Source organism: Pongo abelii, chromosome 10 (assembly GCF_028885655.2).
Source record: "Pongo abelii isolate AG06213 chromosome 10, NHGRI_mPonAbe1-v2.0_pri, whole genome shotgun sequence".
Taxonomy (NCBI): Eukaryota; Metazoa; Chordata; class Mammalia; order Primates; family Hominidae; genus Pongo; species Pongo abelii.
In genome coordinates, this window is record NC_071995.2 from 2,922,374 (window position 1) to 2,945,514 (window position 23,141).

At 47.5% G+C, this 23,141-nt stretch overlaps 3 protein-coding genes across 19 annotated transcripts in view; 2 read left to right on the forward strand and 1 right to left on the reverse strand.

Moving 5' to 3' along the window:
• The window catches only part of FOXM1 (forkhead box M1), a 20,470-nt gene extending 19,530 nt beyond the window's left edge, over positions 1-940 (reverse strand). For all 12 annotated transcript variants that reach the window (XM_009247325.3, XM_054526670.1, XM_054526666.1 and 9 more), the window contains exon 1: positions 685-940. The gene's annotated coding sequence lies outside the window, so the exon portion shown is untranslated. The remainder of the gene's footprint in view (positions 1-684) is intronic.
• Positions 257-13,201, forward strand: RHNO1 (RAD9-HUS1-RAD1 interacting nuclear orphan 1). 6 transcript variants are annotated; one of them, XM_054526673.2, is made up of 4 exons: positions 979-1,047; positions 2,804-2,885; positions 9,072-9,323; positions 11,633-13,201. In XM_054526673.2, exons 3-4 carry the CDS (start codon positions 9,156-9,158, stop codon positions 12,185-12,187), a joined length of 723 nt encoding a protein of 240 aa, XP_054382648.1. In that variant the 5' UTR covers positions 979-1,047; positions 2,804-2,885; positions 9,072-9,155; the 3' UTR covers positions 12,188-13,201. The 6 variants fall into 6 exon arrangements, with proteins under 6 accessions (XP_054382652.1, XP_002822818.1, XP_054382648.1 ...); XM_054526677.2 differs by lacking the exons at positions 979-1,047; positions 2,804-2,885 and adding an exon at positions 257-277; XM_002822772.5 differs by lacking the exon at positions 2,804-2,885 and having other exon boundaries at positions 848-1,047.
• A 1,278-nt stretch (positions 13,202-14,479) lies between these two features.
• The window catches only part of TULP3 (TUB like protein 3), a 50,779-nt gene continuing 42,117 nt past the window's right edge, over positions 14,480-23,141 (forward strand). The window contains exon 1 of the mRNA XM_055078513.2: positions 14,480-14,733. Coding sequence (XP_054934488.1) covers positions 14,693-14,733 — 41 coding nt within the window. The 5' untranslated portion in view covers positions 14,480-14,692. The remainder of the gene's footprint in view (positions 14,734-23,141) is intronic.

The following is a 23,141-nucleotide window of genomic DNA, read 5'->3' on the forward strand; positions in this document are numbered from 1 at the left end:
CCTCCACACCTCTACCTTCAAATCTCAGTTTTACTTTCGCCTCCGATCTTTCCAGGCTTCCCTCTCTCCCCGCATCAATCAGTAGATATTGTTCCTCTTTTTCCACAGGATATCTAAGTCTTAATTTTCTCTTCTACTTCCTGACCAGCCTGTTATTATTATTGCCAACACTTTCTTGCCCGGGAAACTTCCAGAGTGGCTCCTCTGACCCATCCCCATCCTGAGCGGGGAAATCTTGCTACACCCTCAAGAACCAGGAGAAGGGCCCTGCAAAAGGGTAAGTAAGATGGAGGCAGTGTTGCCCAGTGGTGAGACAGCCTGGGAGCAGCGCAGTGTGTATGCAGGTTGGTCTTTGACTCAAGGTAGTACAATCTCAGTCTTCATCTCAGCCACAGTCGGCCTAAGAAGGTAGAGGCCACCCCAGCCCTCCCGAGGCCGTGGGCAGGGTGCAGAGGTCAGACTTCCAGGGAAGGCCAAGGGGCGCTTTAAGTAGTGAGAAGGCCACGGCCAGGAGGTTGGATGCAGGAAAAATTTGCACCCTGGCTCAGATTCTTCCCGTGTGGCCCAAACCTCCACCCGTGGCCCGTGCCCTGCTGCTAGACGCCCTGACCTCCGCGCCCGGAGGCCTTGCTCCCCGCCTGTGCCCAGGCCAGGCCTGGGACCCCATTGCTGCATCCCGCTCACCTCCAGACTGCAGTCGCCGCCGCCGTTAGGCCGTAGCTCCGAAGGCGGGCTCCGGGCTCCTCCAACCTGGGGGCCGAGCCAGGGCCCCGGACGGGGGCTCGCGCCGGACCGGCCGGGTCCCCGGCGGTGCGGGCGGGGTGGGAACCCCGGGGGATCCCGGGAGGGGAGGGGGTCCCGGGCCGGGGCCGGGGGTGGGGTCTGGCACCGGAGCTTTCAGTTTGTTCCGCTGTTTGAAATTGGCGCCGGCGGAGCGTTAAGGTCACGTGACGGAACGTCGCCAATCGGCGCCGGCCTTGTCTCCGCATTCCGGGCTCGAAGGCTGTGCGGTGTGACAGGAGCTGCGGCCCCGTCCGGCCCGGGCTGGTAAGGCGGGCCGCAGGCCGGCTTGTGGGGGAAGAAGTGGCCGTGGGGCCGGGGAGGGGCCGGAGGGGTCCCCGCCGCGTGGGTGGGCGAGCGGAGGGAGAGTTTGGGGACGCGCAGAAGCGGCGTGACAGGCCCGGGTCCCTGGACCCGCTTTCCCTGCCGCGCTAGTCACGCCAGGCGACACGCCCCCGCTTCCCCTCAGGCTGCTCTGCTCCCCTTTTCAAAGGTCGGCTTTAGTTGGTTTCCTTCCTGGGGGAAATGGTACCCCATTTTCCTACAGTGAACGATCGTCTGCTCCCCCCGATTAGACTGGGTTCCTTTGAGGGCTGCGTATTATCTCAGCTTTCTTCCATCTTGAAAAAAATGTCGGCACCATGAACCCTACGTCAGCACGAAATCTTCCAGTACTGACCCGTCTTTTGCCCCTCGCGAAGCCAAGCCTTCGGATATAATAGACCGTAGTGCTTTATTGATTTACTTAGTCAACCAGTCTAGTTGAGCAACTGCTGTACGCCAGGCACCGCTAGGCCCTGAAGATAAATGGCAGACAAGGTTCTTTCCTTCCTCCGTGCTCACAGCCCAATCCTGGAAGAGGGGCACAGACATTTTCATCAAATAAACAAATGTGGGCTGGGCACAGTGGCTCACGCCTGTATCCCAGCACTTCAGGAGGCCGAGGCGGGTGGATCACTTGAGGTCACGAGTTCGAGACCAGCCTGGCAACATAGCGAAACCGCTTCTCTACTAAAAATTAGCTGGGCGTGGTGGTGCGTGCCTGTAGTCCCAGCTACTCTGGAGGCTGAGGTGGAAGGATCACCTGAGGCCGAGAGGTGGAGGCTATGGTGAGCCGTGATCACACCACTGCACTCCAGCCTGGGCGACAGAGGGAGACACCGTCTCCAAAACAAACAAACAAATGTTGAATTATTGCTGTAAATTGAAACATTAGAGGTTAATGATACTTTGAGTATTTACAATAACGAGATCTTGAGAGGTAGGACAGGAAAGGCTTTTGTAATGAGAGCTTGGTGTGAGATCTGATGACTTTTACAAAGAAAGGAGGGAACTCCTCTAAGCAGAGGGAATCAGGCGTGCAAAGGCTGGATGGCAGGAGGAAGCACAGTGAGTACAAAGGCTAAGGAATATCTGAGGGGTTTGAGCTAATCGACCTGAATGGAGTGTGGTGTGAGTTGAAGCTGGAGCCGGAGGAAGCAGAGCCTTGGCCATACCGAGAAGTTTTGTGCTTATCCAAGAATTAAAGGAAACCAGTCATAAGCTTTAAGCAGAAGTGAACCCAGGTCAGATTTGCATTTTAAAAGGTCCCTCTATAGCAGGGATTGCTAGAGTGGATTAGGGCAGAACAGTTGAATATTGCAATACTCCAGGCAAGAACTGTTGGAGCTTGAAAAAGGGTGGCGGGGAGAGACAGAGGGGAAGAGAAAGAAGGAGACAGAGAGAGTGAAAAAGGGGCATTAAGAAAATATGTTTAAGAGGTAAAGTTGACAGGGCTTGATGGTGGGTTGGATGGGAGGTAGAAGTGTCAAGATTTTTAGCTGCATAACTGAAGGAATAATGACACTATTCCCTGACCAAGGGCCCTGGAAGATAATCACTTTGGCCAAGGGGCGGGCGGGGCGTTGTCAGGGCAATGATTGTGAATTCAGTTTTTGTTTTTTTACTACAAAGCAATGCTCAGAATGAGTTGGTTTTTTTTTTTAATTATGTATTTATTTTTATTTATCTTTTTATTTTTTAGAGACAGAGTCTTGCTCTGTCCCCCAGGCTGAAGTCCAGTGACATGACCTTGGCTCACTACAACCTCAACCTCCTGGGCTCAGGTGATCCTCCCACCTCAGCCTCCTGAATGGCTGGGACCCCCTACAGGCACATGCCACTACACCCATCTAAATTTTGTATTTTTTGTAGAGACAGGGTCTCACTCTGTTGCCCAGATTGATCTTGAACTATTTGGCTCAAGTGATCCTCCCACCTTCACCTTCCAAAGTGTTGGCATTACAGGCATGAGCCACTGTGCCCGGCCAAGTTCAGTTTTAAACTTGTTGAATTTTTTTTTCTTTTCTTTTTTTGAAACAAGGTTCTGGCTCTGTCACTCACGCTGGAGTTCAGTGGCGCGATCTCGGCTCACTGCAACCTCCACCTCCTGGGCTCAAGTGATCTGCCCACCTCAGCCTCCTGAGTAGCTGGGACTACAGGTGCACGCAGCCGTGCCCACCTGATTTTTTGTATTTTTTGTAGAGTTTGGGTTTCACTGTGTTGCCCAGGCTGGTCTCAAACTCATGAGCTCAAGCGATCTGCCCACCCCGGCCTCTGAAAGTGCTGGGATTACAGGCGTGAGCCACTGCGCTCAGCCTTACACATGTTGAATTTGAGGTGCGTTTGAAATATCTAGTTGCTGTTCAGGTAGGTAATGGGATATTTGGGTCCCAAACTTAAGGAATTCTAAAATGAATATATAAATATTGAAGTCATCTACTTCTAGGTGGATACTGAAATACAGGCAGGTGAGTTTGCCTAAGAAAAGTATATAGAGTGAGAACAGCTCCAAAGCACAACCAGAGGGGAAGGACTTAGACAGCAGAATGAACTGACCTCTAATTAGAGCAGAAAGAAGATAGATGTTGATACGCATAGATTTGTATGTTTGCTTTCTGGAAAATGAGAGCATTTCCTTTGATGTCTTCTGTATTCTTTGTCAAGTAGGAAGTAAAGTCATTTGTTAAGAGAAAAGGGGTGTTCTGAAGTTCTAAGAAAGTGAGCAGGGTGTGGTGATTCACATGTAATCCCAGCACTTCGGGAGGCTGAGGGAGGAGAATCACTTGAGCCCAGGAGTTCAAGACCAGCCTGGACAACATAGCAAGACCTCATCTCTACAAAAAAGAAAATAAGAAACTAACCAGGTGCGGTGGTGCTTGTCTGTATTCCCAGCTATTCGGGAGGCTGAGGCAAGAGGATCTCTCGAGCCCAAGAGTTTGAGGCTGCAGTGAGCTATGATCATGTCACTGTACTCCAGCCTGGGCAGCAGAACAGGACCCCATCTCTAAAAATAATTTTAAAAATTAAAATAAAAATGTTCAGGCTGGGCATGGTGGCTCACACCTGTAATCCCAGCACTTTGAGAGGCCGAGGTGGGCAGATCACCTGAGGTCAGGAGTTCAAGACCAGCCTGGCCAACGTGGTGAAACCCCATCTCTACTAAAAAATACTATAATTAGCCGGGCATGGTGAGGGCGCCTGTAATCCCAGCTACTTGGGAGGGTGAGGCAGGAGAATCGCTTGGACCCAGGAGGAGGTTGCAGTGAGCCGAGATCGCGCTACTGCACTCCAGCCTGGGCAACAGAGTGAGACTTTGTCTCAAAACAAACAAAAAAAATTTCCACTTTATTTATTTATTTATTTTGAGATAGGGTCTGTCTGTCACCTAGGCTAGAGTGCAGTGGCACGATCACAGCTCACCATACCTTCAAACTCCCAGGCTCAAGTGATCCTCCCACCTCAGCCTCCCAAGTAGCTGGGACTACAGGTACATGCCAACATACCAAGCTAATTATTCTTTTAAATTTTTAGTAGAGACGAGGTCTCACTATGTTGCCCAGGCTGGTCTTGAACTCCTGGGCTCAAGCAGTCCTCCCATCTCAGCCTCCTAAAGTTCTGGGATTACAGGCGTGAGCTACTGCACCTAGCTTGGAGAAGTTTTAAGATAATCTTTGTGGAGAATGAGTTGATCAAGGAAACAGGATTGCTGAGCAACGTACCCATTTGAAGCTGATGACTTTCAGCAAGTCATGAATTTCAAAACTATAGCCATTGCTACCACTGTTTCTTTTCGCTGGATTCCTGTGGTAGCTTTTTGTTTGTTTGTTTTCTAGACCGAATCTCGCTCTGTTGCCCAGGCTGGAGTGCAGTGGCATGATCTCGGCTCACCGCAACCTCCGCCTCCCAGGTTCAAGCGATTCTCCTGTCTCAGCCTCCTGAGTAGCTGGGATTATAGGTGTGTGCCATGACGCCTGGCTAATTTTTGTGTTTTTAGTAGAGATGGAGTTTCACCATGTTGGGCAGGCTGGTCTTGAACTCCTGACTTAAAGTAATCTGCCCGCCTCGGCTCCCTAAACTGCTGGTATTACGGGCGTGAGCCACTGCGCCTGGCCTCTCTATACTTTTTATTCCTTTCCAACTAGAATGTAAGCACCACAAAGGCAGAGGTTTTATGTTATTCTCTGGTATATATTTTCAGCACCTGGAACAGTGCCTAGCACACAGTAGGCACTCAGTAAATATTTCTCAAGTGAATGAATGAATGAATGAATGAATGAATGAATGAACAAATGGATACATATTTTTTTTGTGTTTTCCATAAGATGTTAGTTCCTTAAGAATAGAAACTTTGGCTGGACATGGTGGCTCACGCTTGTAATTCCAGCACTTTGGGAGGCCGAGGCGGGTGGATCACGAGGTCAGGAGTTTGAGACCAGCCTGGTCAACATAGTGAAACCCGTCTCTACTAAAAATACAAAAATTAGCTAGGCATGGTGGCATGCGCCTGTAGTCCCAGCAACTCATGAAGCTGAGGCAGGAGAATCGCTTGAACCCAGGAAGTAGAGGTTGTGGTGAGCCAAGATTGCGCCACTGTACTCTAGCCTGTGTAACAGAGCGAGACTCCATCCAAAAAAAAAAAGAAGAGAAACTGTGTCCTTTTTTTTCTTAACCTGTATGTCTACTGCCTAGTCATATAAGTCAAAGCATATTATTTTTTGTTGTTGATTGAATGGATCACAAATGCATAGAACCAACCTGCTCTGTTGTGTGACTTTCCAGCATGCTCAGCTGCAACTCTCATTTACCTCTCTACCTATTGCATTCAACCTTGTGTCCCACCATTCCACCAAAGAAGCCCTTGTTAAAGTTGATCTGGGCCAGGCGTGGTGGCTCATGCCTGTAATCCCAACACTTTGGGTGGGCGAGGCAGAAGGATTGCTTGAGCCTAGGAGTTCCAGACTAGTCTAGGCAACAAAGCAAGACTCTGTCTCTACAATAAATAAATAAATAAATAAATAAATAAATAAATAAATAAAACTTTAAAAAAAGATGCTCTAGGCACCTTGTGAGAAAAGTTGGGTTGGAGTTGGGGGTGGAAAAAGGAAGCAGGGAACTCAGTTAGAAGGCTACCAGAGGGGCCAGGCATGGTGGCTCATGCTTGTAACCCCAGCACTTTGGGAGGCCGAGGCAGGCAGATCAGTTGAGGTCTCAACTGAGTTCAAGACCAGCCTGGCCAAAATGGTGAAACCTCATCTCTACTTAAAATATAAAAATTAGCCAAGCATTGTGGCAGGTGACTATAATCCCACCTACTGGGGAGGCTGAGGGTGGAGAACTGCTTGAACCTGGGAGGTGGAGGTTGCAGTAAGCCAAGATCAAGCCACTACACTCCAGCCTGGGCGAAAGAGTGAGACTCCATCTCAAAAGATAAAAGTATAGAGAAAAATCAAACAGGTCAAGGGGTTGAGTTGACTGTTATTTTAGACATAGTTGTTAGGGAAGGCCTATCTAAAGAATTGCTAGTAATCCCAGCATTTTGGAAGGCTAAGGAGGGAAGGATTGGTCGAGCCCAGGAGTTTGAGACCAGCCTAGGCAACACAGTGAGACCTCATCTCTATAAAAAATGTTTTAAAAAAAGTTAACCAGGTGCAGTGTGCTCGCTTGTAGTTCCAGCTACTCAGGAAGCTGATGTGGGAGGATCGCTTGGGCTTTAGAGTTCGAGGCTGCAATGATCCATGATCACGCCACTGCACTCCAGCCTGGGTGACAGAGCAAGGCCCTGTCTCAAAAAAAAAAAAAAAAAAAAAAAGACATAGAAAACCTGGAGTTGGTGGCTTACACCTGTAATCCTAGCACTTTGGGAGGCTGAGGTGCGCAGATAGCTTGAGCTCAGGAATTCAAGACTAGCCTGGGCAACACAACGAAACCCTATTTCTACAAAAATACGAAAATTAGCCAGCGCTGTGGTACGAGCTGTAGTCCCAGCTACTTGGGAGGCTGAGGTGGGAGGATCACCTGAGCCTGGGAGGTCAAGGCTGTAGTGAGCCGTGATCATGCTACTGTACTCTAGCCTAGGTGACAGATGAGATCCTATCTCGAAAAAAAGAAAAAAAAGAAAATGAGAACACTGGCTGGCTGGATATTTGTTAATGTTAAAGAATTTATGTATTTGTTTAGTCGTATTAATGGGAAGGATAGAATATATTTTCTTTTTCTGTTTTTTTTTTGAGACGGAGTTTCACTCTTGTTGCCCAGGCTGGAGTGCAATGGCGTGATCTCTGCTCACCGCAACCTCCGCCTCCCGGGTTCAAGCAATTCTCCTGCCTCAGCCTCCAAGTAGCTGGGATTACAGGCATGCGCCATCACGCCCAGCTAATTTTGTATTTTTCATAGAGACAGAGTTTCTCCACGTTGGTCAGGCTGGTCTTGAACTCCCGACCTCAGGTGATCCACCCGCCTCGGCCTTCTAAAGTGCTGGGATTACAGGCATGAGCCACCACGCCCAGCCAAATATATTTTCTTCCAAATAATCCAGGGATAGAAGAAGTGGCTAGGGGTGTAGATGGATCAGGATTAGCCTGGCCGATAGTTACCGGAGCTGGATAATTGGTACACAGGGTCCATTATATTATTCAGTCTACTTTAGTGTATATTTGACATTATCTGGAGTGAAAAATTTTTTAAAAGCCAGGTGGGATCAAATTCTTCTGCTTAAAGTCCAAACTCATATGGTATCACCTGTTTTTTGTTTGTTTGTTTGTTTGTTTTGGAGACGAGTCTCGCTTTGTCTCCCAGGCTAGAGTGCAGTGGTGCAATCTCGGCTCACTGTAACCTCCACCTCCCAGGTTGAAGCGATTCTCCTGCCTCGGTCTCCCATGTAGCTGGGATTACAGGCATGCACCACCACGCCTGGCTAATCTTTTTTGTTTGTTTGTTTGTTTGAGACAGAGTCTAGCTCTGCTGCCCAGGCTGGAGTGCAGTTGCGCAGTCTCAGCTCACTGCAACCTCCACCTCCTGGGTTCAAGTGATCCTCAGCCTCCTGAGTAGCTGGGACTACAGGCATGTGCCACCACGCCCAGCTAATTTTTGTATTTTTAGTAGAGGTGGGATTTTGCCATGTTGGCCAGGCTGGCCTTGAACTCCTGGCCTAAAGTGATCAGCCTGCCTCAGCCTCCCAAAGTGCTGGGATTACAGGCATGAGACACCACTCCCAGCCTAACTTTTGTATTTTTAGTAGAGATGAGGTTTCACCATGTTGGCCAGCGTGGTCTCGAACTCCTGACCTCAGGTGATCCGTCTGCCTCGGCCTCCCAAAGTGCTGGGAGTACAGGCGTAAGCCCCCTCACCCAGCCATGTCACCTATTTTTTTTTTTTTCTTACCTCAGCCTGACACCATGTTTATCCTGAGTTCTTGCCATTTATCTTCTCATACTCTGTGTCCAGATACATTGAATTTGAGAATTCACAATACTCCGTCTCGTCTCCATGCCTTTGTGTACACTCTTCCTCAGGTTGGAGTGCCCTCCTTGCTTTTTTGTTTCTTCTATGCCTTTCATACCTAGGTCAGGTATCTCCCTTTCCAGAAAGCCTCCTTTGGAATGAATGGAACCATATTGTATTCTCATACAGTGTTGTAAATGTCTGTTTCCCTTTGCTAGACTTTCAGCTCCTTGAAACAGAGATGACCTCTGTATCACTACAAGTGCTTGGCACTCAGTTAATGATTGTTGAATAAATGGTTATTCATCTTTAAATTCCCAGCCCCCAGCATGACACTTAGCACCTACTCAAGAAATGTTCAATAGATGAATGTTGAATATGAGTATCGTGCTTTGCTTGGTGGCTGTAGGTGTAGGAGGCCGTGCTCCCCACAGTCTTGAGGTTTATGGTAGAATTGGCTGGCAGAGGACCAGGAAGAACTGGGGAATCATCTGAATTATTTGCTCCCAGCTTTTGTTTCTTCTCTACAGGCATGGGTTGGAATTGGAGGCTGTCCCCCAACCCGAAGGCTAACAGCATCATGTGGTTACTAACTGTTCCTCATTCACCGGTTGATGCCTCCCAGAAAAAAACGCCGCCAGCCTTCCCAGAAAGCCCCGCTGCTGTTCCACCAACAACCACTGGAGGGCCCCAAACACAGCTGTGCATCTACACAACTTCCCATCACTCACACTCGACAGGTGCCCAGCAAGCCCATTGACCACAGCACCATCACTTCCTGGGTAGGTCCATGGGATTATTACTTTGACTTTTTTTTTTTTTTTTTTTCTTTTGAGACGGAGTCTCGCTCTATCGCCCAGGCTGGAGCACAGTGGCGCGATCTTGGCTCACCACAAGCTCCGCCTCTTGGGTTCACGCCATTCTCCTGCCTCAGCCTCCCGAGGAGCTGGGACTACAGGCGCCCGCCACCACGCCCAGCTAATTTTTTGTATTTTCAGTAGAGACGGGGTTTCACCGTGTTAGCCAGGATGGTCTCTATCTCCTGACCTCGTGATCCGCCTGCCTCGGCCTCCCAAAATGCTGGGATTATAGGCATGAACCACCGCGCCCAGCCTACTTTGACTTTTACTCTGTTAGGTTTTCCAGAATGCTGACTCTTCTGCCCCGTGAACCAGGGACTCCAAAGAATAAGATTCATGGGGGCAGGGGCAAGGAGTTAATGTATTCTTTCTGTCTGTGGCCAGCCATCTTCCCTGGTACATCTTCTTTTCTCAGTTCAAACTGAGGAATGGGTTAGCTGGAACTGGAGTCTTTCTCTTCCCCTATTTTCCTCTGAAAGAGTTCAGTGTAAAAGTTTTTTTACCCATTAGCTGGGTGAGAATGCCAGATAAATGGCAGAACAAGTTAAAAATGAGATTGTTCCCTCAACTTCATGTGAAAGGTGGAGTATTTGGCTAGATATTCTGTTTATTGTTTAATGGATTGAACCTTGAAAAATAAAAACCCCATAAGAATAGCATATGTCATATTTTGACCGCTTAAAAGCCCTGGGAAGAGGCAGGGTGTGGAGGCTCATGTTTGGAATCCTAGAACTTTGGGAGGCCGAGGAAGGAGGATTGCTTGAGCCCAGGAGTTCGAGACCAGCCTGGGCAACATGGTGAAACCCCATCTTTACTAAAAATATTAATAGAAAAATTAGCTGGGCATGGTGGTGCACACCTGTAGTCCCAGCTACTTGGGAGAGGCTAAGGTGGACAGATCTCTTGAGCCGGGAGGTCAAGGCTGTAGTGAGCCAAGATTGCGCTACTGCACTCCAGCCTGGGCAACAGTGTGAGACCTTGTCTCAAAAAAAAAAAAAAAATAGAAACCCTGGGAAGAGAATATAGCTACTATACAACAGGAAAGTAGTATAGTAAAAGGGCCAGACAAAAGCATAAGCTTGGCTTAGGAGTATTTAATAAATGTAACTTATTCAGGACTGCTTGGAAGAACCATAATATCTGCTACAGGATTGTGGAAGAAACCTAAACATCAGAATCCTGTGGATGAGAGTAGGAATGAACATTTATTGAATATTCATTATATGCCAGGTCCTCTGCTAGTTCTCACCCCCTGTGCTTGGAGTTGGCTATTCATTAACTGAGGGCCTTCTTTGTTCCAGGCATTCTGCTAGGTGCTGGGAATCAAGAACAAGACCACTGGTCCCTACCCCCATGAAGTTTAAAGATAAATTAGTTATATCTAGGCCAGGCGTTGTGGCTTATGCCTGTAATCCCAGCACTTTGGGAGGCTGAGGTGGGTGGATCACTTGAGGTCAGGAGTTTGAGACCAGTCTGGCCAACACGGTGAAACCCTGACTCTACTAAAAATACAAAAATTGGCTGGGTGCCGTGGCTCATGCCTGTAATCTGAGCACTTCGGAAGGCCGAGGCGGGTGGATCACCTGAGGTCAAGAGTTAAAGGTCAGCCTGGTCAACATGGTAAAATCCTGTCTCTACTAAAAATACAAAAATTAACTGGGCGTGGTGGTGCGCACCTATATTCCCACCTACACGGGAAGCTGCGGCAGCAGAATCGCTTGCATCAGGGAGGCGGAGGTTGCAGTGAGCAGAGACGTGCCATTGCACTCCAGCCTGGGCGACAAGAGCAAAACTCTGTCTCCAAAAAAAAAAAAAATACCTGGGCATGGCAGCAGGCACCTGTAGTCCTAGCCACTCGGGAAGCTGAAGCAGGAGAATCACTTGAACTGGGAGACAGAGGTTGCAGTGAGCCGAGATGGTGCCACTGCATTCCAGCCTAGACGTCGGAGTGAGACTCCATCCCAGGGGGAAGAAAAAAGTTATAAAGTTATATCCATGTGGTGTGATAAAGTGAAAGAGACATCATCCCCTTTCCTACACAGGAGGAAGCTGAAGGCCAGAGAGATGGAATAATTTGCCGAAAGCTTCCTGTTATTATGCCATTAGACAGTTATTTTAGTTTTGTGTTCATTACTACAGTAGACCCCGATTTAAGAGTCTGGTCATCAGATATAGTTTCCTCTCTTAGGTTAGTACTTAGTTAGGCTCACCTCACTTTTTTTTTTTTAAAGGTATCACCTGATTTTGATACAACAGCAGGAAGCTTGTTCCCAGCCTACCAGAAACACTACCACCAAAACCGGGCGAGACATTCAAGTCGAAAATCTACCACCTCCAAGTTTCCACATCTAACTTTTGAGAGTCCGCAATCTTCCAGTTCAGAGACATTGAGGATCCCCTTAATCCGAGAGTGCCCCAGTCAATCAGAAAATGATGTTTCCAGAAGACCCTTAGTTCCAGTGCTCAGTCCCCAAAGCTGTGGGAACATGTCAGTGCAGGCACTTCAGAGCTTACCTTATGTGTTCATTCCACCTGATATCCAGACCCCAGAGTCATCGTCTGTGAAGGAAGAACTCATTCCCCAAGATCAGAAGGAAAACAGCCTTCTAAGCTGCACTCTTCACACTGGCACGCCTAACAGCCCAGAGCCTGGACCTGTTCTGGTTAAAGACACCCCCGAGGACAAGTATGGAATAAAGGTCACATGGAGGAGACGACAGCACCTGCTTGCTTACCTCAGGGAGAGAGGGAAGCTGAGCAGAAGCCAATTCCTTGTGAAAAGCTGACTGCCATCAGTAATCTCAATAGAAAAGAGATACGTTTTCTGGAGTCATAAAGGAATTCAATTCCCAGGGGCTTTTGTTTGTTTGTTTTTGTTTTTTTTCAAGATGTAATATTGCTCTGTTGCCCAGGCTGGAGTGCAGTGGTATGATCTCACCTTACTGCAACCTCCACTTCCTGGGTTCAAGCAATTCTCCTGCCTCAGCCTCCGCAGTACCTGGGATTACAGGCACCAGCCACCATGCCTGGATAATTTTTTTGTATTTTTAGTAGAGACGGGGTTACTCCGTGTTGGCCAGGCTGGTCTCAAAATCCTGACCTCAAGTCATCTGCTGGCCTTGACCTTACAAAGTGCTGGCCCAGCCAAGATATGTTTTCTAAGATACTTTGTGTCATGAACAGTTCAGTTTAGTGTCATGAACTATTCGCTTCATATTTTTCTTCCATTAACTGTTTAAATTTTTAAAATATCTTGTAGTAACTCTTTAAAATGTATGTAAGTAAATGGCTGCAGAAAGTTTTTTTAGAGAATCCTGCTTCTGTCAGTGATACAGCAATATTACCCTATCCACTAAAGGTCTTTGTTTCCTTAACCACTACTCGTTAATCCTTAATCACCTCATTCAAACTAATTCATTCTGCATTTTTGAGTACCAACTCTTGTCAGGCTCAGTGGCAGCTTCTATGACCTGATGGATGGAAAAAAATCGAACTCTGTGACTCTATGGTTGACTGCCACCTCTGCAACCTTGACTCATTTGCTGAAAAGGCAAGAAGAAGAAAGGGCAGCAAGCCCTGTTTTAGGGACTACATGAGATGAGGGGAGATAAAGGGGACATAGATGAGTTCTTTAGGATTGCTTGTGTTTTGAGTTTTTGTTTCTAACTGAAGAAATCTGTCAATATTAAATAGGGTGGGAAAATGGTTTCTTAGAATAACTGTTCAACTGTGTGTAAATAAGGAAAGTTTTCAATGAGTATTACTTATTGTAATTAATGCAGAAGGACTTCCCCAGTCAACTGAATGTCTCAAATGGCCTTTTACTCAGACAAGTAGCATCTCATTAAACCCCATTCATTTAGCATTCATTCAGCTGGACCTACTGTGTCAGGTCCAGCCCAACTAGATCAAGCAGGGATTACCGCATATTTTACGGATGGGAATTTGATGCAGAGAATGAACCATGCACAGGTCACACAGTGAGTGCAGGCTGACCCAGGCAGTGTAACGGTCCGCTCTCAGCGTGTGCCTCCTGAAGTACTAACTTGTAGGTTCAAAACCAATGTGGAAACAACTTTGACCTTAGAACGCCATAAAGCCATTTGTGCAATGACTTGTCAGGACTCAGGATGTTTTGTAGGGACTATAATGTGCATGTCGGTAGGGAGAAAGGGACTGACATTTGGGGACGGGATTTATTGGAGACAAGAGTACACATTCAGACAGGGGCTCTGACTGTGGGCTATGGATGTTTGAGGAAGGCCCACAGGAGGTAGAAAGGTAGATGGAAAGAGTCTCCAGGACGGGCCCACGCCTGTAATCCCAGCACTTTCGGAGGCTGAGGCGGGTGGATCATTTGAGGTCAGGAGTTAAGAGACCAGTCTGGCCAACATGGTGAAACCCAACCTCTACTAAAAATACGAAAAATAGCCAGGCAGTAGTGACCCCTGCCTGTAATCCCAGCTACTCCAGAGGCTGAGGCAGGAGAATCGCTTGAGCCTGGGAGGCGGAGGTTGCGGTGAGCTGAGATTGGGCCACCGCACTGCAGTCTGGGCGAGAGAGTGAGACTGTCTCAAAAAAATAAAGTTTCTGGATTCCCTCGTGTGCTTTAGGGGAGTCTGTAGAGCAGGTCTAGGAATGACCTAAAAGCTTGGGCTGGAGTAGGGGAAGCTTAAGTTCTGTGCAGTTGAAGGTCAAGGCCAGCCTATGGAAGATGCGTTTCACTGGGAGTGACTGATGGAGTGGAGAAGGTACCAGAGGGGGTCCACGAAGGCCGCTGGTATCAGGGCAGGGGCCAGAATGGGAAGCGGCAGAGGTCTGTACATCCTCACAGGGCAGACCTCGGGAAGCGCTCTGGGTGGGCTCGGTAAAAATGGCGGGGGTGCGAGGAGCCGTTGCGTGCGCGGCGGTTGATGGGGTGTAGGAGAATCCTCTGACCGAACTAGCCTGGTGGCCGCGCGGCGGGCGAGGCCCAGGCGAAAACAAACTCTTCCCCCTCAGTACCGGCCCCGCGAGGCGCTCCAGAGGACCAATCCCTGGCTCGCATCACCCCGCCCCCGCGCAGGCGCGTTTAGCTCCCGCTCGCCTCCCGCCCCTTAGCAACCCTCCCGCATCGTTGGGCCCCGGCAGTAGCCAATGAGACAGGAGCCACGAGAACACGGACCAATCGGCGGCGGCGACAGTGTGGAACGCGGTTGCCAGGAGGCGGGACGCGGCGGCGTGCCAGCCTAGCCACTCTAGCGACGGCGGGGAAGAGTGTGTACGTGGTGGGGGCTTCCTCGGTGGCGGGCATGGAGGCTTCGCGCTGCCGGCTCGGTCCCAGCGGCGACAGGTCAGACAGGGCCGTGGCAGGTCTTCTCCCGAGCGAGGCGGAGGGGCGAAGCGAGAAGGCGGGGGTCCTCTCCGGGAGCCCTGCGGGGAGAGGGCGGGACTCGGGACTTGTCGACAGGGAGGGACCGGTTTCGGCGGCGGGAGGCGACCCCCTCGCCCTACTCCCGTGTGGGGACCCCTTTCTCAAGTGGAGCGGCGGCATTACATTCCGCGCCGTGGGCAAAGACCTTTGGTTCAGGTCCCTGCTCAGGAACTTTTGGAGTTTTCGTGACGGGCTCCCTCGGCCCCTCTGGGCCTCCGGTTTTCCTCGGGGGAGAGGCGCTGGCCCCGCTCTGCTCGCACTGCCCGGCGGTGTCACAGCCGAGAGGAGACCCAGCCCCTCCCGGGAGGCGGTGTGGGTGATGTTTAGTAGCTTGTTCTGACGCCGCTGTTTCGGACGGATAAAACTGAATTCTGGAGCAGAGTCCGAGGAGCGGAAACGCAAAACTTCTTTTTCCTCTCTGCTTTCCAGTGTTTGTCCCTGATTCGGGATGGTCTGACCGATTTGCCAGTGGGCCACACCCCTTGTTTGTGCGCCTCTTTCTCTGCCAGAGGGAGAGCCTCGGAAAGAAAAAGGATCCAAAATCTCAGCGTGTCACTTTCTTGTTCGCTAAGTTAATGAGAAGTTAATGGGAAGCCGTTTGAAATCATTGGTTAGAAAGTTTGGCGTCATCTGAGGATTTAAGTCCTACACGCCAACTGTATACCCCGCTTTTTTTTCCATTACCAAGACAAAGATTTGGGGCCAGGCGCCGTGGAACACGTTTGTTATCCCCAGCACTTTGGGAGGCCAAGGCAGGAGGATCGCTTGGTCTCAGGAGTTCGAGACCAGCCTGGACAACATAGCGAGACCCCCATCTCTAAAAAAAAAAAAAAATCAAATCAATCAATCAGTCAATCAATTAAAATTTGGCCGGACACGGTGGTGCGCGCCTGTAGTTCCAGCGACTCGAGAGACTGAGGAGGGAGGATTCCTTGAGCCCAGGAGTTCCAAACTCCTGTGATGGGCCACTGAGCTCGCTAGCCTGGGCAACGCAGCGAGATCCTATCACCTTAAAAAAAAATGATTTGACGTGTAAGGATTTAGTTTGATATTTACACTAGTAGATATTTAAACAATTTTAAACCATTTTTAAAAATTGTCACAAAGTTGTTGGGGGTAAAGAACATGTATTTTCCTTTTTCGTCAAGTTCTATTGAGGTGATAGCTGCACTCTGAAATTTGTTCACTGTGCTTTTTTTTCGCCAAGTCGAGGAAGAAAACTACATTTGCAGGTGTAAGTGGTAGGGGAGATAAGGTTAGTATTCAGCATCTCTGGTTGAATTCAGAAAATATTTGTTCAGTTGTGGGTGCTCAGTTTTAATTCCGTGAATTTAAAGTAGTAAATTTCATGAGTACCAGATGTTTGATATGACTCAGATTTTTGGGGGAAAAAAAAGGGGGGGATGCGGGATTGACTTTGAAATTGGGACCAAGAGGCTTTTCCCTCCTTTTTTTTTTTTTCTGAGACGGAGTCTCTGTCCCCAGGCGGTAATGCAGTGGTGCGATCTCAGCTCACTGCAACCTCCGCTTCCCGGGTTCAAGTGGTTCTCCTGCCTCAGCCTCCTGAGTAGCTGGGACTATAGGCACGCGCCACCACGCCCAGCTAATTTTTGTATTTTTAGTAGAGACGGGGCTTCACCATGTTGGCCAGGATGGTCTCGATATCTTGACCTCGTGATCTGCCCACCTCGGCCTCCCAAAGTGCTGGGATTACAGGTGTGAGCCACTGCGCCCGTCCCCCTCCTTTTTCTTCCGAAAGAAGCTAGCTCTTTAAATTTTATTTTCATTTAATTTTATTTTATTTTATTTATTTTTTTTTTTTGAGACAGGGTCTCACTCTGTCGCCCAGGCTAGGATGTGGTGGGCGATCTCAACTAATTTCAACCTCTTCTTCCCCGGGTTAAGCGATCCTCCCACCTCAGCATCGCTAGTAGCTGGGACCACAGGTGCGTGGCACCACCTGGCTAATTTCTTGTATTTTTTTGTAGAGGTGGGGTTTCGCCATGTTGCTCAGGCTGGTGTCGAAGTGAGCTCAAGTGATCTGCCTGCCTCGGCCTCCAAAACTTCTGGGATTACAGGCCTGAGCGACTGCACTTGGCCCTAAATTGTAAAATTGACATCAAAGGGGAATGTGTGAGTCACCAAATGTTTCTCCTGCCCTCTGTAATTTTGGTGCAACTTCTATCACTGTTTAACTCATTTGTTACTAAGAGGGAGTCTCTTGTTTTTTTCTCTTTTTGGGCTTCAGGTTGTGTGTTTATTTATTTATTTTTTTTTCAAACGGAGTTTACCTCTTGTCGCCCAGGCTGGAGTGCAATGGCGCCATCTTGGCTCACTTGCCTCCTGGGTTCCAGTGATTCTCCAGTCTCAGCCTCCTGAGTAGCTGGGATTACAGGCATGCGCCACCATGCCCGGCTAATTTTTATATTTTTAGTAGAGAGGGGGTTTCTCCATGTTGGTCAGGCTGGTCTCGAACTCCCGACTTCAGGGGATTTGCCCGCCTCTGCCTCCCAAAGTGCTGGGATTACAGGCGTGAGCCTCCCCCACCTCCACCTGGCTGTTTAATGTTTTTGATGAAATACATTGATATCTGTATTACTGCCTTTCAATGTAAGGATAACAACCAACTTTTAGGTTTTCTGTGTTTTTTTTTTTTCTTGGAATTATGTAACTTTTATCATGAAGCAGATTTATTTTCAACAAAATAGGGAAATTATTAACTACAAATTTTTTTTTAATTTTTATTTTTTTGTGGAGACAAGGTCTCACTATGTTGCCCAGGCTGGTCTTGAAGTCCTGGTCTCAAGTGATCCTCCTGCCTCAGCCTCCCAAAGTGCTGGGATTACAGGTGTGAGCCACCAGGCTTGGCCTATTTTTCTTATATCAGAAATATTTAGTGCAAATTGGAGGTGAAATTTGAAACAACACTCAGGACCTTTGTTGAGGCGAGGCATTTTATAATATAGATTCCCTGGAGATGACAGGGGTTGGCTGGTGCTGGAACTTGAGCCCTATCTGGCCTTTTGTAAGTGATAGAGAATTGAGAATTGAAGGCGTGCTTCCCACTGTGGTGTGACCTTGTGAGCTGGAGTCATCTAAGAAGTCCCAGTCGGTAGTTTGTCCATATGCCATGATTTCTCTTTAGAAATATAAACAGTAGGCTGGGCATGGTGGCTCACGCTTGTAATCCCAGCACTTTGGGAGGCCGAGATGGGGGCGGGGGGAATCACCTGAGGTCACAAGTTCAAGACCAGCCTGACCAACATGGAGAAACCCTATCTCTACTAAAAATACAAAACTTAGCCAGGCATGGTGGCAGGCGCCTGTAATCTTAGCTACTCAGGAGCTGAGGCAGGAGAATCGCTTGAACCAGGGAGGTGGAGGTTGCAGTGAGCCAAGACTGCCATTGCATTCTAGCCTGGGTGACAGAGCAAGACTCCGTCTCAAAAAAACAAAACACACACACACAAAAGAGATCTGTCAAGATAAAAAGCTCAATAATAGGCTGGGTGCGGTGGCTCATGCCTGTAATCCCAGCACTTTGGGAGGCGGAGGTGGGCAGATCACGAGGTCAGGAGTTCGAGACCAGCCCAGCCAACATGGCAAAACCCTGTCTCTACTACAAATACAAAAATTAGCCGGTTATGGTGGTGTGCGCGTATAGTCCCAGCTACTCCGGAAACTGAGGCAGAAGAATCGTTTGAACCTGGGAGGCGGAGGTTGCAGTGAGCTGAGATTGTGCCTCTACACTCCAGCGTGGATGACAGAGTGAGATTCTGTCTCAAAAAAAAAAAAAAGCTCGATAATAATGGCTTACATATTTGTGTAGACTTTGTACACTTTGGGAGGCTAAGGTGGGTGCATCACCTGAGTTCAGGAGTTTGAGAGCAGCCTGGGCAACATGGCAAAACCCCATCTCTACTAAAAATACAAAAATTAGCTGGGCGTGGTGGCATGCAGCTATAATCCCAGCTACTTGGGAGGCTGAGGCAGGAGAATTGCTTGAACCTGGGAGGCGGAGGTTGCGGTGAGCCGAGATCACGCCACTGCACTCCAGCCTGGGCGACAAGAGCAAAACTCCATTTGAAAAATAAAATGAAATAAAAATAAGAAATAGTGAAAATAAATAACATTCCCGAAGAGAGAAAATATAACCCCTGAGAAGGGAGAATTGGGCAAAAGTTAGAATGAACTTAAGTTCTGAGTAATGTCTGTTTGAATCTACAGGTAATAAATGCATTCTTTTAACTTCCGGATTAAATCATACATCTTAAATAGCCTTTCTGTTTAGTTCACTCAAAAGAATGCTTTTTGCTTTTGCTATGTGGTACTTGCAAAATCAGGAGGGGTTTACTATAAAATAGTTTTCCCTGCAGCATTCTTTGGGGGCTATGGAAATGCTCAAATCAGCGGCCAGCCTTTCCTTCTCATTGCCTCCCTCTCCCCAGGCAATTCTCCCTGCTCTGATTGTGTCTCTACTAAATGGGCCTCCTAGGAAATGGATGTTCATTCCCTGGCTTCAATTAAGTTAGCTCCAGATTGTGGCATCTTTCAAGTGGAAGACAGCTGAGCCTAGAATACTAACATTTCTCCCTAGATGAGGAAGGATAGATGTCAAAGGAATTCTTTTCTGACAGTTCTCATATGACCTTTATGTGTCTTTTCTCAGAAGCAATATTTTGTTCTAGCCGGATGTGTTCTTGGTGTGTCAGTATGTGTAAAAACATGGCCTTCGAATATTGACATTTAGGATTTGGACAAGGTGAACCTATTTGTCAATTGAGTTAGGAAACTTACTTTGTTAATAGCTCTTTCCACAATTATCTGAAATTGTTATCAGTTTGAACATGATGAAATCTGATGACTCTTTCACTCTATACAGTTATTTGCCACTTAATGATGGGGATGCATTCTGAGAAATGTGTCATTAGTGGATTTTGTTGTGTGAGCGTCATAGAGTACACAAACCTTGGTGGGATATCCTGCTACCTACCTAGGCCCTGTGGTACAGTCTGTTGCTCCTAGGCTACAAAGCTATACAGCCTGTTACTGTACTGAATATTGTAGGCAATTGGAACACACTGGTAAGTATTAGTGTATCTAAACATATCTAAACATAGCAAAGGTACAGTGAAAATACTTTTTTTTTTTTTTTTGAGACGGAGTTTGACCCTTGTTGCTCAGGCTGGAGTGCAATGGCATGATCTCGGCTCACTGCAATCTCTGCCTCCCAGGTTCAAGTGATTCTCCTGCCTCAGCCTCCCAAGTAGTTGGGATTACAGGCGTGCACCACCATGCCCAGCTAATTTTGTATTTTTAGTAGAAACGGGGTTTTACCATGTTGGTCAAACTGGTCTTGAACTCCTGACCACAAGTGATCCACCCGCCTCTGCCTCCCAAAGTGCTGGGATTACAGGCATGAGCCACTGTGCCTGGCCGAAAATGTAGTGTTATCATGTTATGGGACCACCGTTGTATATGCAGTATGGTTGACCTAAATGTCGTTATTCAGGGCACTCCTCCCCAGGGCTGCTTAAAAATCCATTCACTGGCTTGGAAGTTCTACCTAAAAATAGCAAGTCAGCTGGCATTTTTAATGAACATATTGAAATACCAGAGAATGAAATTCCTGCCTCTGCTGACCATTTTAATACACGTGTTCAATCGTGCAGTTTAACACATTCAGGTAGATTGGAAGTGAGACTTGTGATTGAATTCGGGCTCTTTCACTGATCAGCTGTTTGACCTTTAGAATATGAGCTATAGTTGTAAGTTTAAAATTGCTTTCCTGTGATGTGTAGAAAATAAGGCTGTAACAAGAAAGCAAGAAATATTTTTCAAATATGCTCCTGGAAAAATAAAATTATTGCTATTTAGCTTTGCAGGAAGAAACTTCAATAAATCTACAAGGTAGATGCTATAATCTCATTTTACAGAGAGATATGAAACTCATATGAAAGGAGTTCACCTCCTTTCTCCCCAACTTCATTTAGAGCATCTATGAGTTTCATATCTTTCTGTAAAATAAAATTATAGTGCCTACTTTGTCAAGGTTATTGTGAAAATTATCACACATCATATGTGAAAAATAATATGTATTTAATATAATTCCTGGCAGGCAGTATTAAATATTCACTAAGTAGAACTGTACTTAAGTGTAACTAGCAGAGTGACAACACATTTTAACAATGTTTCAATAACAATACAGTTTTGGACTTTTAAATATTTTTTTTGGAGTCTCGCTTTGTCGCCTAGGCTGGAGTGCAGTGGCAGGATCTCAGCTCATGGCAACCTCCACCTCCTGGGTTCAAGCAGTTCTCCCTGCCTCAGCCTCCTGAGTAGGTGGGATTACAGGTGCCTGCCACCACGCCTGGCTAATTTTTGTATTTTTAGTAGGGACGGGGTTTCGCCATGTTGGCCAGGCTGGTCTCAAACTCCTTACCTCAGGTGATGCACCTGCCTCGGCCTCCTAAAGTACTGGGATTACAGGCATGAGCCACTACACCCAGCCTAAAGATTTTTTTAATACAGGGGAAATTATTAGAAATTTCTGGGTTTCCAACATTTGAAAGCTTTTGAAAGGCGATAAAGTATTATGATGAAATCATTAGTCTTCTCACTGAAGTGAAGATTAAGGTAATACATTCATTTGTAGTATTAAGAAGTATTGTAAAACAAAAATCTTCCCAGGCACAGTGGTTCAGGCCTATAATCCTAGCACTTAGGGAGGCTGAGGCAGGAGGAAGGAGATCACTTCAGGCCAGTAGCTCAAGACCAGCCTGGGCAACATAGTGAGACCCCCTGTCTGTCTGTTGGTCTGTCATATTTGTTTGTTCTCTCTCTCAAGAGATAGGATCTTGCTATATTGCCCAGGCTAGTCTTGAACTCGGGCCTCAAGTGATTCTCCCACTTCGGCCTCCCAAAATGCTGGAAAGGCATGAGCCACTCTGCCTGGCCCGAGACCCTGTCTCTTAAAAAAAAAAAAAAAAAAGTCTAGGCCCAGTGCGGTGGCTCATGCCTGTAATCCCAGCACTTTGGGAGGGCAAGGCAGGCAGATCACCTGAGGTTAGGAGTTAGAGACCAGCCTGGGCAGCGTGGTGAAACCCTGTCTCTACTAAAAATACAAAATTAGCTGGGTGTGGTGGCGCATGCCTGTGATCCCAGCACTTGGGAGGCTGAGGCATGAGAATCACTTGAACATGGGAGGCAGAGGTTGTAGTGAGCCAAGATCGCGCCATTGCACTCCAGCCTGGGCAACAAGAGCGGAAACTAGATCTCAAAAAAAAAAAAAAAAAGATATAATAGCAGTTGCAGTTTGAGTGCTTACTATGAGCCAAGTTTCATTTAATCTTCACAATAACCTTCTGAGTTAAGTGTCATTGTCCTCACTTTGTAAATTAGGAAACTTGAGGCTTTACTAGGTTAAGTTGTACTGGGAACTGTGCTGTAACCACACAGCACACGTCTCTAAATGGGGACTTACAATTAGTTTGAACTAATGTAGGCCAAGCCAGGGGTCAGCAGACCTTTTTAATTATTTTTTTTCAGATGGGGTGTTGCTTTGTTGCCCAAGCTGGTCTTGAACTACTGGACTTAAGCCATCTTCCCACCTCAGCCTCCCTAGCAGCGGGGACTGTAGGCATGCACCATCACCCCTGGCCAGTAGTCCTTTTCTGCGAAGATCTTAACCAAATGTTTTTGGTTTTGTGGGCCATACAATCTCTGTCCCAGTTACTCATTACTCACTTTTGCTGTTGTAGCACAAAAGCAGCCATAGGTAATAGGTAAGTGAATGAATGTGTCTGTTTCAATAAGACTTTATAGACACTGGAATTTGAAGATTTTTTTCTTTTTATTCATTACTTCCTGCACAGTGATAATGTCTTTTTGGGCTGGGGGGACAGGTTCTCATTATGTTGCCCAGGCTGAGTGCAGTGGTGCAGTCGTAGCCCACAACAGCCTTGAACTCCTGGGTTCAAGCAATCCTCCTGCCTCAGCCTCCTGAGTAGCTGGGATTACAGGTGTGTACCACCACACCTGGCTAATGTTTAAATTTTTTGTAGAGACAGGGGTCTCACTGTGTTGCCCAGGCTGGTCTCAAACTCCTGGCCTCCCAAAGTGCTGGGATGACAGGCATGACTCACTGCACCTGGTTGGAATTTGAATTTAATATAATTTTTACATGTCTCAAAATATTATTCTTCAGATATTTTTAACCTTTTAAAAATGCGAAATTCATAGGCTGGGCGCAGTGGCTCACGCCTGTAATCCCAGCACTTCGAGAGGCTGATGCGGGTGGGTCACCTGAGGTCAGGAGACCAGCCTGA